The sequence below is a fragment of the Rhinatrema bivittatum genome, chromosome 1 (assembly GCF_901001135.1).
Source record: "Rhinatrema bivittatum chromosome 1, aRhiBiv1.1, whole genome shotgun sequence".
NCBI classification, from domain to species: domain Eukaryota; kingdom Metazoa; phylum Chordata; class Amphibia; order Gymnophiona; family Rhinatrematidae; genus Rhinatrema; species Rhinatrema bivittatum.
This window is the reverse complement of record NC_042615.1, coordinates 748,483,231-748,496,323: the sequence shown is the minus strand read 5'-3', so window position 1 is coordinate 748,496,323 and position 13,093 is coordinate 748,483,231. Positions and strand designations below refer to the sequence as shown.

Below are 13,093 nucleotides of genomic sequence, written 5' to 3'. Positions count from 1 at the left end.
GTTTTCAAAAACCTCAGTTGGATCACCAATCTGTGGTTGTAGAATTGGCCCAAGGCATAGCAAGATTCATAATAACCCTCGCACCCCCTTACCCTTCCTACACTAACAGTGGAAGACTTTATTCTTTTATATGCTTTTATTATTTATTTTTCTTTTCTTTTAATATGTAATCTGTATTTTAAATTTTATCTTGAATGTTATTGTACTCTATTTTTATTATGCTCTATTTGTACTTGAATTTGTTAAACCGTTGTGATGGCTACACTGGATGACGGTATACAAAACCTGACAAATAAATAAATGAATATTAAGTGTGTATACACTTCCCAAAAGTATGTGATGTCCAAATATTTGCCCCTTCACAAATAGGTAATGACCTTCAGGATCCTTAATAACTTTAGCACTTGAAAATGTAAAGATTTGTGTAAAAGTATCGCCACTCCTGCCTTGTAAGTATTAGTGGATGCATACTATACTTGCCCAACCCATTGTTTCTGTAGTTTAGTGTGTTCAGTATCAGTGAGGCGTGTTTCATGTATTAAGGCTATATCAACGTGAAAGTGTCTCATAGCCTGCAGTAATTTGAAACATTTCACCACATTGCCTATGCCACATACATTCCATAATAGACATTTAAGGTTTTTAGCCATAGAATAAACATAGCTGTTGATTATAAAAGAAAAAATTACATAAAATCAATCTAGGGACAGAGACCTCCCAGCCTGGGTCTCCTCCCAATGTAAAACATATAAATTTGATGATGGCTCGCAGATAACAAGAAAAAGTTTTCTCTGTACCCAAATCCCTCCCCTTTTCCATCTTCCCTTCCTCCCCTAATCCAATATGTTCAACCTGTGAATACAAAATAATAAGCAAATAACAAGAAAACTGAAATAATCTGTTAATAATACACATGATAGGAAACCTTGTAAATTATGCCTCAGGGACCCCCATCCCCTCAAAAAAAGAAGAAAAACCAAGTCTGTCTGACTCTTTCAAGAACATGAAAAAGGATACCATCTTGTCTAGAGGAGAGAAAGATAATCCATTAATGTCAACCTTCATATGCCATAGGTTGCCATGTTTAATCAAGCATTAGCCAGATTTTGAAGAAAAAGCGTAGCTTCATTCACAGTGTCACAGTGTCAAAGTGCTTTACCTTGGAGAAAGATCCTCAGTTTAGCAGGGAATAAGAGAGTAATACGCATATTTTTCTTGATCAACTGAGTACAAACTGGCATAAAAGATCTTCTCTTTTCAGCCATTGCTGCAGAGTAATTTTGAAAGAGCAGATTCTTATGCCCTTCATATTGCAGAGCTTGTACACGCCTCTATGCCTTGAGAATTTCCACTTTATATGCAAAATTCAAGACTCTCAAAATAACTACTCAAGGTCTGCCACATCTCTGGTCTTGTTGTTGAGAGCCCAATCTGCGTGCTCTTTCCAATCGCAGAGACCCCTTGTTTGTACCCAAATCCAATGCTTGTGGAAGCCATTTTTTCAAGATTTCAATTAATTGGGATTCTGGGATAGATTCTGGAATACCCACAAGCCTTAAGTTGTTTCTCCTAGATCAATTTTCAAGGTCATCTAGTTTAGATTTTAGGAACTCGGATGTTTTAAGTCCAGTAATTGTGGCTTCCAGTATGTCTACATGGTCCTCCAACCCAGATAACCATTGTTCAGCCCCAGCTAGTCCTTGCTTAAAGGCAGCAAACTGTCACCAGATCCTTTCAATCTGAGCTGACAATTTATGAAGTCTTCCTTTCAATACTGCAATAATTGTGATTGCTAATTCAGAGGGAGGAGGTTCCTTTTCAGCCACTGCACCAACAGATGTTCTTCCTGTGTCATCTCCCTCCTCTAAGTCAGACATTTTAACTTCTCCCAGCTGTTGTTTTTCTTCTTCTCTCAGTGCCATTCACGTTGACATGAGTGCTGTCTCCTGGTTTTAGCACAGCAATTTTGATGCCCGGCAGCTCATGAGTCAATCACTGCCTTGAAGAGAGGGTTTAGATTGTAAATTATGGCTTAATATGCACAAAGAAGGGAGAGGGCCCCCGGAGAGAAGGCAGTGTGCTGTTGTAGTCATTTTTTGTTACTTTTGCTGAGAATGCATATAGAGGGTAGGCCGAATGGATTCAGAGTTTTCACCTACACGCAGACTAGTTTGAAGGCCACAGGCCAACCTTTAAATGAACTCCTATTTACTGTCTGTTTACGAACAGGCAAAGAGTCTGTTTAGTTATTCCACTAGGTCTATGATGAGAAAACAGTTATTAACTTATACTAAAGCCTGAGAGAGAAAGTGAAGGCCACACAGCTATACCTGAGATTTGATAAGAAATCAGAGGGAGGGAACATCACTGCTTTCACTAGCATTTTTAGTGTATAAAGAGAGACAGGAGGGGGAGAGAGAGGAGACTAGCTCTTGGACGTGATAACACTGGCTGATCCTTTGGAAACATGTAAGCTTTTATATAGATATGTAGCAGTTATCTATTTTATTTGTTCTATCCTCCTATTGCTCAAAGGAACTTACTTTTCTCAGTACCTGGACCTGTGATGTACTGAATCAAAGTTTGTGTGTGACTCTTTGTGTAGGGAATAAGATCCTGGGCTCAAGCTCCCAGGTATAATCCCAGTAACTGTGTGTGTTTATATTGGGTAAGCCCCCAAGGTAATCCTGTGTGCATGCAGGTGATAAGCCCCTCAGGTAACACACAGTATATACCTCAGTGAGATTAGCCCTCCCAGGTCAGAGCCCCTGGGCAGAATGCCAGTGTGCATGGTCTGAACCCAGAGCACGTGCATCCGGTCTCTCTCCAGGCATCACGTGATCTCAGCCATTATTTTATAGTGGAGAAATAAATAGATAAGAGGGCCAATATGTTTGTAACCCCAGGGCTGGTCCTACCCATATAGCAGTTCCAGATGCCATATCTCAAATCACAATTTCAGGTGGTAAACTTCTCATAATGTTAAAATATCTCAAATCGTGGAGTTCCCTGAGAGGGTCGGAAAATAGCTTTCAAGGTCCTTGCCTTGCATTCCCTTAAATCCCAGTTCAACATCTTGTATACAGCAATAACAATAACAGCACCGACAAGTTTTAAAGTCTCTATTCCATAAAACCACACTGAAAGCTGACTTGGTTTCCATCAATACTTTTACTCATATAGGGGCGGATTTTCAGAGCCCTGCTCGCGTAAATCCGCCCAAAACCGGGCGGATTTACGCAAGCAGGGCCCTGCGCGCCGGGAAGCCTATTTTACATAGGCCTCCCGGCGCGCGCAGAGCCCCGGGACTCGCGTAAGTCCCGGGGTTCTCCGAGGGGGGCGTGTCGGGGGCGGGCCCGGTCGTCGCGGCGTTTCGGGGGCGGCAGCGTTTTGGGGGCGGGTACGGGGGCGTGGCTACGACCCGGGGCGGTCCGGGGGCGTGGCCGCGCCCTCCGTACCCGCCCCCAGGTCGCGGCCCGGCGCGCAGGAGGCCCGCTCGCGCGCGGGGATTTACGCCTCCCAGAGGGAGGCGTAAATCCCCCGACAAAGGTAAGGGGGGGTTTTAGACAGGGCCGGGTGGGTGGGTTAGGTAGGGGAAGGGAGGGGAAGGTGAGGGGAGGGCAAAGGAAAGTTCCCTCCGAGGCCGCTCCGATTTCGGAGCGGCCTTGGAGGGAACGGGGTAGGCTGCGCGGCTCGGCGCGCGCCGGCTATACAAAATCGATAGCCTTGCGCGCGCCGATCCAGGTTTTTAGCAGATACGCGCGGCTCCGCGCGTATCTACTAAAATCCAGCATACTTTTGTTTGCGCCTGGAGCGCAAACAAAAGTAGGCTATTCGCGCGCCTTTTAAAATCCGCCCCATAGTGTGAAATAATGGAAATGTTCTTTACAGCAGTTTAGTTCAAGCTTGTGACTTCTTGAAATCTTGTTTAAGGCTTCGATGGTAAAGCCAATTGATTCGGTCTTTTTCTGATGTTTCTCCCATCCCACTGGTTTAGAGCAAACTTTATACTTTCCTCCCAAAGTAGGCGAAAAAATTAATATATAATCCAATTTAGAAATCTCTTTAAATACAGTCTTTTATTTCCTACCCCCTCCATGACGTTCTGTCCTCTGACCTCCTTAGTTTCCTCACAGCACCTGAATGGCACCAAGTATATTCCTCTTCTCCCTTCCAGTATCAGAATGATACTCCTGCTACTTCTCTTCTCCAAATCTCCTCTAGGGGGTCCACCCCAACTCCTTTCTCCCCTCTCTCCTTCCTTCTCAGTGAAGCAACCTCTCCCTTTCATGTTAAAGGAGCAAAGAAAATATCTTAACTGAGTCCCTAGCTAATAGGTACTCAGAACTCAAATTATCATAAAAATGTAAAAGAGATAGGGATGGTGGACAAAATCCCATATCCACCAAGAAGTTAAAGGTCAAACAACAGAAAATAGCAGAGGAGAGCCAAGACATGCTGCCTCTGGAAAAAGAAACTAAAATCCACACCCTAAAATAGCGGTCTGGCTTTATATACAAGAAGGACTCACCAAATACTCTCTTCCACATGGGGGAGATATATAGTTATGATTCCTCCCAAAACAAAAGTGGTTTGCTCCTATACCTGTTCCTAGTAGGGATCCATGTTAGACCAATTTGATGATTTAGGAATAAAACACTGAATGAAATCGGCATAAATGCTGTACCCAAGTCCCAAGCCCACCAAAAACGTAGATGGGGAGCAAGTAAATGTTGAACAAAACTTCAGCTATAGCAGATCCTGTGGGATGCCGTTGTCATACTGTACCAGACAGAGACTGCTGTGCCAACTCTCACTTGTGAATGTAGATGAGATGAGAACTAGTCCAGTACCACCCTGGAAATTCTGACATCTCGCAGCTGTGATATCAAATTTGAGTGGTTGAAATTATCAAAGGCTGCTAAAATATCCAGCAGGATCAGCACATAATCTAACCCGTTATCAAAACTTCTAAAAACACTGAGGCTTGACACTAAGAGGGTCTTTGTACTGAAACATTTCCTGAATCCAAACTGGTATTGGGCCAGAATTTTGTGCTCATCCAGGTAGCCATTCAGCTGCCTTAAGACTGAGCCTTCGATAACCTTTAGGAACAGCAGGGATAAGATTGGATGATTAAAATTAAATTTTACAGCATATTAAAGTGTTTCCTTTCCTTTTTCAAGGGTTTATTCTACCATATTCATATCTTAAATGTTATTAGTGGAGATGTTTTATTATTCTCTTCTTATCAAAGTTGGAAACATGCATTGACCATTTTGCACATTTGCTCATTTTTCAAACATTTTTCTGGCAGATGCATGAATTCAGATAGATTGCATGGGAATGCTCTCAAAATTCCCTTTAGTTTTCCCATGCATGTAGGATGAGTTGCACATTTCTTTTTATACCTTTAAAATTAAGAAACTGTACAATTTGCGGGAAAACGCAGGTGACCGAAAAATATACTTTGATCAGTTGTCTTGGCAATAAATAACCTTGTGTAAATTTGAAATTAGATCCTGTATGTTTCCTAAAGCAAGGCAAAACATGTTTGCTTTAATGACCGTCTGGTTACCCTGTTTATCACAGCTCAGAATTAACACAATTTCTTTCATTTTCCAGTCATCACAGAGGCTATTGAAATCCCACAATTTATGGGTCGCAGTTATTTGAGTTATGATAATATAAATATTCTTAAAAGGTAATTATACTTTCTTTACCATTCTAATAAATGTTATTTATGAGACGATCATATTGTAGTGTTTAAATGTTCTGTTTAACTAAAATGTAAATATTTTCCTGTGTTCCTATATTAATCAATACTACACTAACAAAACTTGCTTTAACGTTGAATATATTTTTATGTTTGTAAAATGCTCCAGGTTGGAAAGGTTGAAACCTGTAAGCTCTCTGTCTATCCACTGATCGTATGCATTCTGGGCAGTAGCAGTACTTGCTTTCTCACACAGCTTTGTACCTGTAGGGACCACTTCTAGAGTGCAGGAAGGCAGCTTGTTTCACCCAAATCTTGACTCTGATTTCTGAATGTGTCCATGCTGTCGTCATTTGGTTCCATTTTTTAGAAACTTGTCTACTGGGAAATGTTATTATATCACCAGCTCATTTCATTTTAAATAGGGCATTGTGGGGGTAATTTTGCAATTGCTCACACAGAGTTTTGGGGACAAATTCCACAAATGGTTTGGAAAATGCAACAGTATGTGCGTAAGTGCAACCCCTGCTTACTCTGCCCACTGTGGGTAAGCTTGCACTCATAGAAGCCTTACAGTGTACATTTACCTACATAGTAAATGTACTACATAGCAACTGCCAGCATTCATCCAGCACTCGTCCAGCCTCTACCAGCACTCATCCAGCATTCATCCAGCCTCTACCAGCACGCATCCAGCATTCGTCCAGCCTCTACCAGCACACATCCAGCACTCGTCCAGCATTCATCCAGCCTCTACCAGCACCTCAACTGCTCATCAGACAGACATCTCATCAGACGGATACATATTCAACACTTTCAAGCAACCCCTAACATGCTCAACCTACACTCCATCACAAAGACACTCTCCCATCCAACCCGCCCCTAGTGCTCCAGCACCAGCACTCAACCGAGCCCACTCAGACTCCAACCAACCTCAACAGACAGAAACTCATTCTACTCTCTCAAACAGCTCCCTCCACACAAGCAATTCCCAACTCTCTCATCCAACTCATCAGCAATCATCTCTAAGACCGATTCAAAGACAGGAGACTCAAAGACCACTATCAACAGCTCATACACACAACAACCCTCCTTTTCTACTCCATTTGAGAAGGCACTATGCAAACCTACCCCATCCCTATCATTTATCATCATCACACCCACCACTCGAAGATTTCACAACGCACCCCGAGCTATACTTCGAGATCTCTCATCCCAATCATGACTTCTCTCCTTACCCAGCTATTAGGACTCACGATATTCTCTCTAACCCTCTTCAACGCTCAGTCTCTTACAAAGAAAACCACATCCTTAACGATTATCTGCTGGACTCCAAACTAGACTTCTGTGCTATTACAGAAACCTGGTTCAAAAGCTCCGACATTCCTCTGATAAACCAATTACCGATACACCTTTATGACATTTTCTCAATCCCAAGACACAAAAAAAGAGGAGGCGGTCTACTCCTAGCCACCAAAAAAGAACTCAATCTCAGCCAGCATCCAGTGAAGACTTCATCCAAAAAACTGGAACTAGGTCTATTCAAGTCAAAACATATTCAAATTCTTCTAGTATATGCACCGCCAGGATTACTAGACACAGATGCCTCCCCTCTCATAGAAACCATTGCCAAACACATCAACACAGACTCACCAGCGATGATACTGGGGGACTTTAATCTACATATTGACGCCTCACCACCCACTCTCAACTGTGAAACCTTCCTCACCACATTCGGGGCTATGGGCTTTGAACAAATTATCAATAAACCCACCCATAAAGCAGGACACACGCTCGACCTCATCTTCATAAATTCCAGCCTATTATACAATAACATTCCAGACTGCACCCCTGTCCCCTGGTCGGACCATTCCCTGATATCAGCTACCCTCACGACTCAAGGAAATCCTATTCAGCCTCAACCTCATTCTACTATACACTTCAGGAAACCATGTGCCTCCGACACTCTCATTGAATATCTATCCAAGGAACTCCCTAACCTCGATACCACCAGCCCCAACTCAGCCCTTCTATCCTGGCGTAATATTACAGAGTCAATAGCCAATAAAATTTGCCCCAAAGCGACGAAAATAATCAACGACTCAAAAAAAGAAACAACTCTGGTTCTCACCAGAACTTAAACGGATGATGCAAGACCTCAGACACAAGGAAGGCATATGGCGTAAGGCCCCCAACACCACAACACTATCCGATTATAAACACACCCTCCATCTCTACAAGAACTCCATTTTACAGACAAAAAGAGACTTCTATGCCAGCAGAATTCATGATATCCAATATGATGCCAGGACTCTATTCTCCTATGTTTCCCAACTCACAAAACCCTCTGCCCCCACCATCCCAGATGACCAGGCTCAATCCAAAGCAAATGAGCTAGCACTCTTCTTTTAGGATAAAATTGCAAACACTCTAGCACTTCTCCCTACCAACTCCATCCCCCTGCCCCAAACTCCAACACTTCATCTTACTCTGGAGCCACCCTTGACTCCTTCGAGCCCACAACCCCCCTGGAGATTGAGTCCACTCTCAAGAAGTTGAAACCTTCCAGCCACCCGATGGACCACATCCCAACTAAACATTTGCTCCTCATCCCGGGAACTATCTCCAGATCACTGGCAAACATCATAAACTGCTCCCTAGCCCAAGGAATCTACCCGGATGAGCTAAAAATGGCTTCCCTCAAACCCCTTTTGAAGAAACGCAACCTGGACACAAAAGAACTCACCAATTTCCGACCCATATCCAACCTTCCTTTCATCGCGAAACTCACACACAACTCTCAGACTACCTGGAGGAACAAAAAATCCTATACCCCTCCCAGTATGGCTTCTGTAAATCATCCAGCACTGAAACCCTCCTCATCTCCCTATCAGACCACCTTCTCATGGGCCTAGACAAAGGACTCTCTTTCCTTCTAGTCATCCTAGACATCTCTGTGGCGTTCGACACCATTAATCACACCATCCTTCTAAATCGCCTCTTATACATCGGATTATCAGGACACGCCCTCAGATGGTTCAACTCCTTCCTCAACAACAGAAGCTTCAAGGTCAGAATCAATGACAAATAATCCCCAAACTTCAAATCAACTCTAGGCATCCCTCAAGGCTCTTCTCTATCACCTACACTCTTCAATATCTACCTACTGCCCCTCTGTCAGCTGCTCACGAACCTAAACTTAATATTTATTTATTTATTTATTTATTTAACAGCTTTTAATATACCGGTGTTCGTGCGAGCACATCACGCCGGTTTACAATAAACTTGCGAAAGGAGGAAATTACAAAAAACAGGGAGTGGGGGATGGAGCAGGTTTGAGAGAAAGGGTGGGGGGGAGAGGGGGGAAAGTAAAGGAGGAAGAAGATAGCAGCTGAGAAATTAAAAGGAACATAACATTATTTACATGAGAGGCAATAAATGAGGGATAAACATTGTTACAAAGTTACAGCGGATAATGAAAGGAAATATGGATTGTATGGAGTATATATATGGAGGCTTATTTACGGTAGTTATGGCAAGTTATGAGGAAACATATATATATGCTTATTTACAACAGTTATGGCAGGAGAAGAAAGACAATTAGTTTTAACTTTTAACATGCAGATTGTACAGGTTGTAAGGTAGATTGGGTGCGGTAAAGTGTAAGGTGGGGGGGTATAGGGTGGGTGGGTGGTGGGCGGTACTGTGACTAGGGGGGATAAGGGGGGGGTTGGCTACGAGGGGTTGGGTTCGGGGTAGGCCTGTCTGAAGAGCCAGGTCTTAATGCCTTTTTTGAAGTTGGGTAGTGAGGGTTCAAGACGGAGGTGTGTGGGGAGGGAGTTCCAGAGGGCGGGGCCTGCAATGGTGAAGGCTCTTTCTCTGGTGGTGGAGAGGCGGGCTGTTTTGAGGGGGGGGGGTGTGGAGGGTGCCTGTAGATGTGGATCTTGTCTGGCGGGTTGAGAGGTGGAAGTGGGGCATTTCCTTAAGCCAGGGGGAGTTGTTTTTGTAGAGAGTGTTGTGTAGAATAGTTAGGGTCTTATATTGGGCGCGGAATTGGATGGGCAGCCAGTGCAGGTCAACTAGGATAGGTGTAATATGCTCTCTTCTACGTGTGTTTGTAAGGATTCGTGCCATGGCGTTCTGAAGGGTTTGGAGTGGTTTGATGGTGGAGTATGGAAGGCCTAGTAGAAGGGCATTGCAGTAGTCCACTTTGGAGAAAATAGTGCCTCTATACTACCTCTATGCAGATGCCGTACAGATCTTGATCCCCATAAAGGAATCCCTTCTAAAAACTCTTACATACTGGGAAAATTGCTTCAAGTCCATTAATCACCTCCTCTCCAGCCTGAACCTGGTTCTCAATGCAGCCAAGACTGAAATCCTTCTAATCTCCCCCGACCACTCGGTCAGGACTGATCAGACATTCCCCAACTCCCGGATCACACAAGTAAGAGACCTAGGAGTAATCCTTGATAACCATCTGAATCTAAAGAAATCCATCAACAACACCACTAAGGATTGTTTCTATAAGCTTCAAGTTCTGAAAAGATTCAAACCCCTCCTTCATTTTCAGGACTTCAGAACAGTCCTCCAGTCAACGCTGTTCTCTAAAACTGACTATTGCAATGCTCTCCTCCTGGGGCTACCCATCTCCACAACCAAACCACTACAGATGCTCCAGAACACAGCAACTAGAATCTTAACCAACACTAACCGGGGAGCTCACATCACTCCCATACTCCGAAACTTACACTGGCTGCCAATAAAATACAGAATCTTACACAAGGCACACACCATAATCCACAAAACCATCCACAATCAATTACCACTAGACCTTCAGATCCCATTCAAACTCTACGCATCCGCAAGACCCATCAGAGAAGCATACAAAGGAACTCTACAAGTCCCTCCAACTAAATACACGCGCCTAACATCTACCAAAGATCGTGCATTCTCCACAGCGGGCCCTCTCATTTGGAACAATTTGCCGACTGACCTAAGACTGGAACCTAACCTTCTGAAAAAAACTTAAGACCTGGCTTTTCCTCCAAGCCTTCCTCTAATCTCTAAAATGTCAACACACCTCCCAACCAGGATCCACCCCACTAACTAGTCTCTTGGACCAATCTCAGTATATACATATATATTTACCCTCATGTTTTTGCTGTCCTTCTACTTCCCGGCTACTCTAGCCCCCCAAGTTCGATACCCTTGTTATATGTAACTTGCTTTTGCCTTCTTGTTATATGGTTATTTAGTTAGTCCTTAAGTTCCATGTAAACCAATTTGATATGAATCTTTTCATGAAGGTCAGTATATAAAAATGTTAGATAAATAAATAAATAGTACCAGGCAGTTTTGTAAAAGGTCATTTCTGCAGGTAAAGTACTGCTCTACCATGGAAATGGCTTTGAAAATTACCCTCTATATGGTAAGTCTGTCAGTACTGACCTTGACCAGAAATATCATTGTCATTTTTGTTGAATTTCAACACAACAGAATCTGCTTTGCAATAAACTCGTAAACCGAAAGGCAGGGAGATGAAATAGGCTGCCTGACATAGCACAGAGGCAATCAGAGAACCAGGAATCCTTTTCTGCCTCTAGAACATTGGTCTTAACTTCAAGTAGTTGAAGGAACTGGATGACTCAGTGGATTGGCAAAGGGTTACAGTCTTTTAACTCAAGATCACTAAATGTTGTTCATCTGAGTTTTGACCTTTTGTTGATCTAGGTGAAACGCATTTGTGGTCTCATTTCAGTTACCAGCAAATAGGTCTTCACGTCTATCAAAACATCATCATAGACGGGCATTACTTGACACCACTTTTTACAGTCTCTGCCACAAGGCTAAATGTTGAACAAACATAGAGGCTGGATTTCAAGAGAAGGATTGAGACACATTTGCAGGGCATTGTAGGGGAGCTTGCACTTCTGATGCCTTGCTGTACCTGTTCTGTGGATAAATAGCAGATTTTGTTTTCAAGTGCTGCCAGGTCAGAATCTTTCATAAGCACTTAATTATCTACAACATGTCTTCAAGGTAAAATAAATACAGTTGGCAATCTACTTATCTCCTTTATAGCCTTTGACGACCAAGATCTCAAGGTGCCCATGTTTCTGAACCAGTTCAATACATTTACATGTTTTTAGGCTTTCAGGATCACGATCAAACATATTCATGAGGTTTAAGACTACAGTAAAAGACGGCCTGCTGCTCTGGAGGGGGGACAGTCTCATGAAGCCCAACAGCGACTTCATCTCTCTGGGTCTTCTGAATGGAACTTTAGTATTCAGGTGATTGATGATTATTTTCTTCTATTTTTTCTGTAAGTAAACAGAGCCAGCATACCACAGGAATGCAACATAATGATAAATATTAAAAGTCCAATATACATAAGAAGCACTAGGGCAGGGCTTCCCAAACCTTTAGCCAATGTGACCACATTTTAGAACCTGAAAATTCACATGATCCCAAAGGACAACCAAACCTAATTAGCAGGGATGTGATTCACCTCCAACAATCCTTCCATTTTTATGCTCCCTGTACTCCAACTGATATCCTCTCTCAACCCCCACCATTTCTCTCAACCTCCATTCCCCTCCAGGGGACCTCCTCTTTCAACCTCCTCCCCTCCAGTTGATCCCCTTTTGCATATCACAGCTCTTCTCTCCTTCCCAGCACATCCTCTCTCTCACCCCCGCACCATCCCTTTTCACATCCCTCCACTAAACCTCTTTCACTACCAAGCCATTTTTATATCCCTCAATTGATCATGTCATCCCCTTCCTCTCACCCGATTAATCATCCCCTCTCTCACCTCTCCTCCACTCTTCCAACTCTTTTCTTCCAAAATCTTCTGTCATTCCCCCTTCTCATCTTCTACAACTATTCCCTCTCCCACTGATCCAGCCCTCAAAACCTTCCTGAATCTGATCCCTCCCTTCAGACAACCCCCTCCAAACATTCCCTTGGTTAGGGTCAGCAGCAATATTTTCGTTTGGGCCTCAATCCAAAGGTGGATGACAACTGGTGGAAAGAGAGGGCAGGCTAATGACATAAGCGACATTTTTCTCTTGGGTAGTATCAGTGGTGGGTGAGGTTAGAGAAGTAGTGGTAACCTCCACAGGCCTGTGCCCTCTCAGTCCACCCTTTCCCAATGACTGGTTCAAAGTCTGATGTTGATCTGCAAGTGGCAGCAGCATTAGTAATGATAGCACTGGGTCTGTGAGCCAGTGCCAGCTCACAGGCCCTGCAGCAGCCCCAGTCCCTCCTCATGTACGGCTTCCTGTTACCATGGAAACTCATGCAAATGTGGGGCCCCTGCAGGATTTGCGAGTGCATGCTTGCTCACAGGTCCCAAGCTGACTTCCACTA

The 13,093-nt window shown here is 43.5% G+C and overlaps 1 protein-coding gene across 2 annotated transcripts in view; it reads left to right on the top strand.

Moving 5' to 3' along the window:
• EGFLAM (EGF like, fibronectin type III and laminin G domains) overlaps positions 1-13,093 on the top strand; it is a 343,739-nt gene that overhangs the window by 315,821 nt on the left and 14,825 nt on the right. For both annotated transcript variants that reach the window (XM_029578471.1, XM_029578480.1), the window contains 2 exons: positions 5,626-5,704; positions 11,869-12,012. In XM_029578471.1, coding sequence (XP_029434331.1) covers positions 5,626-5,704; positions 11,869-12,012 — 223 coding nt within the window. The remainder of the gene's footprint in view (positions 1-5,625; positions 5,705-11,868; positions 12,013-13,093) is intronic.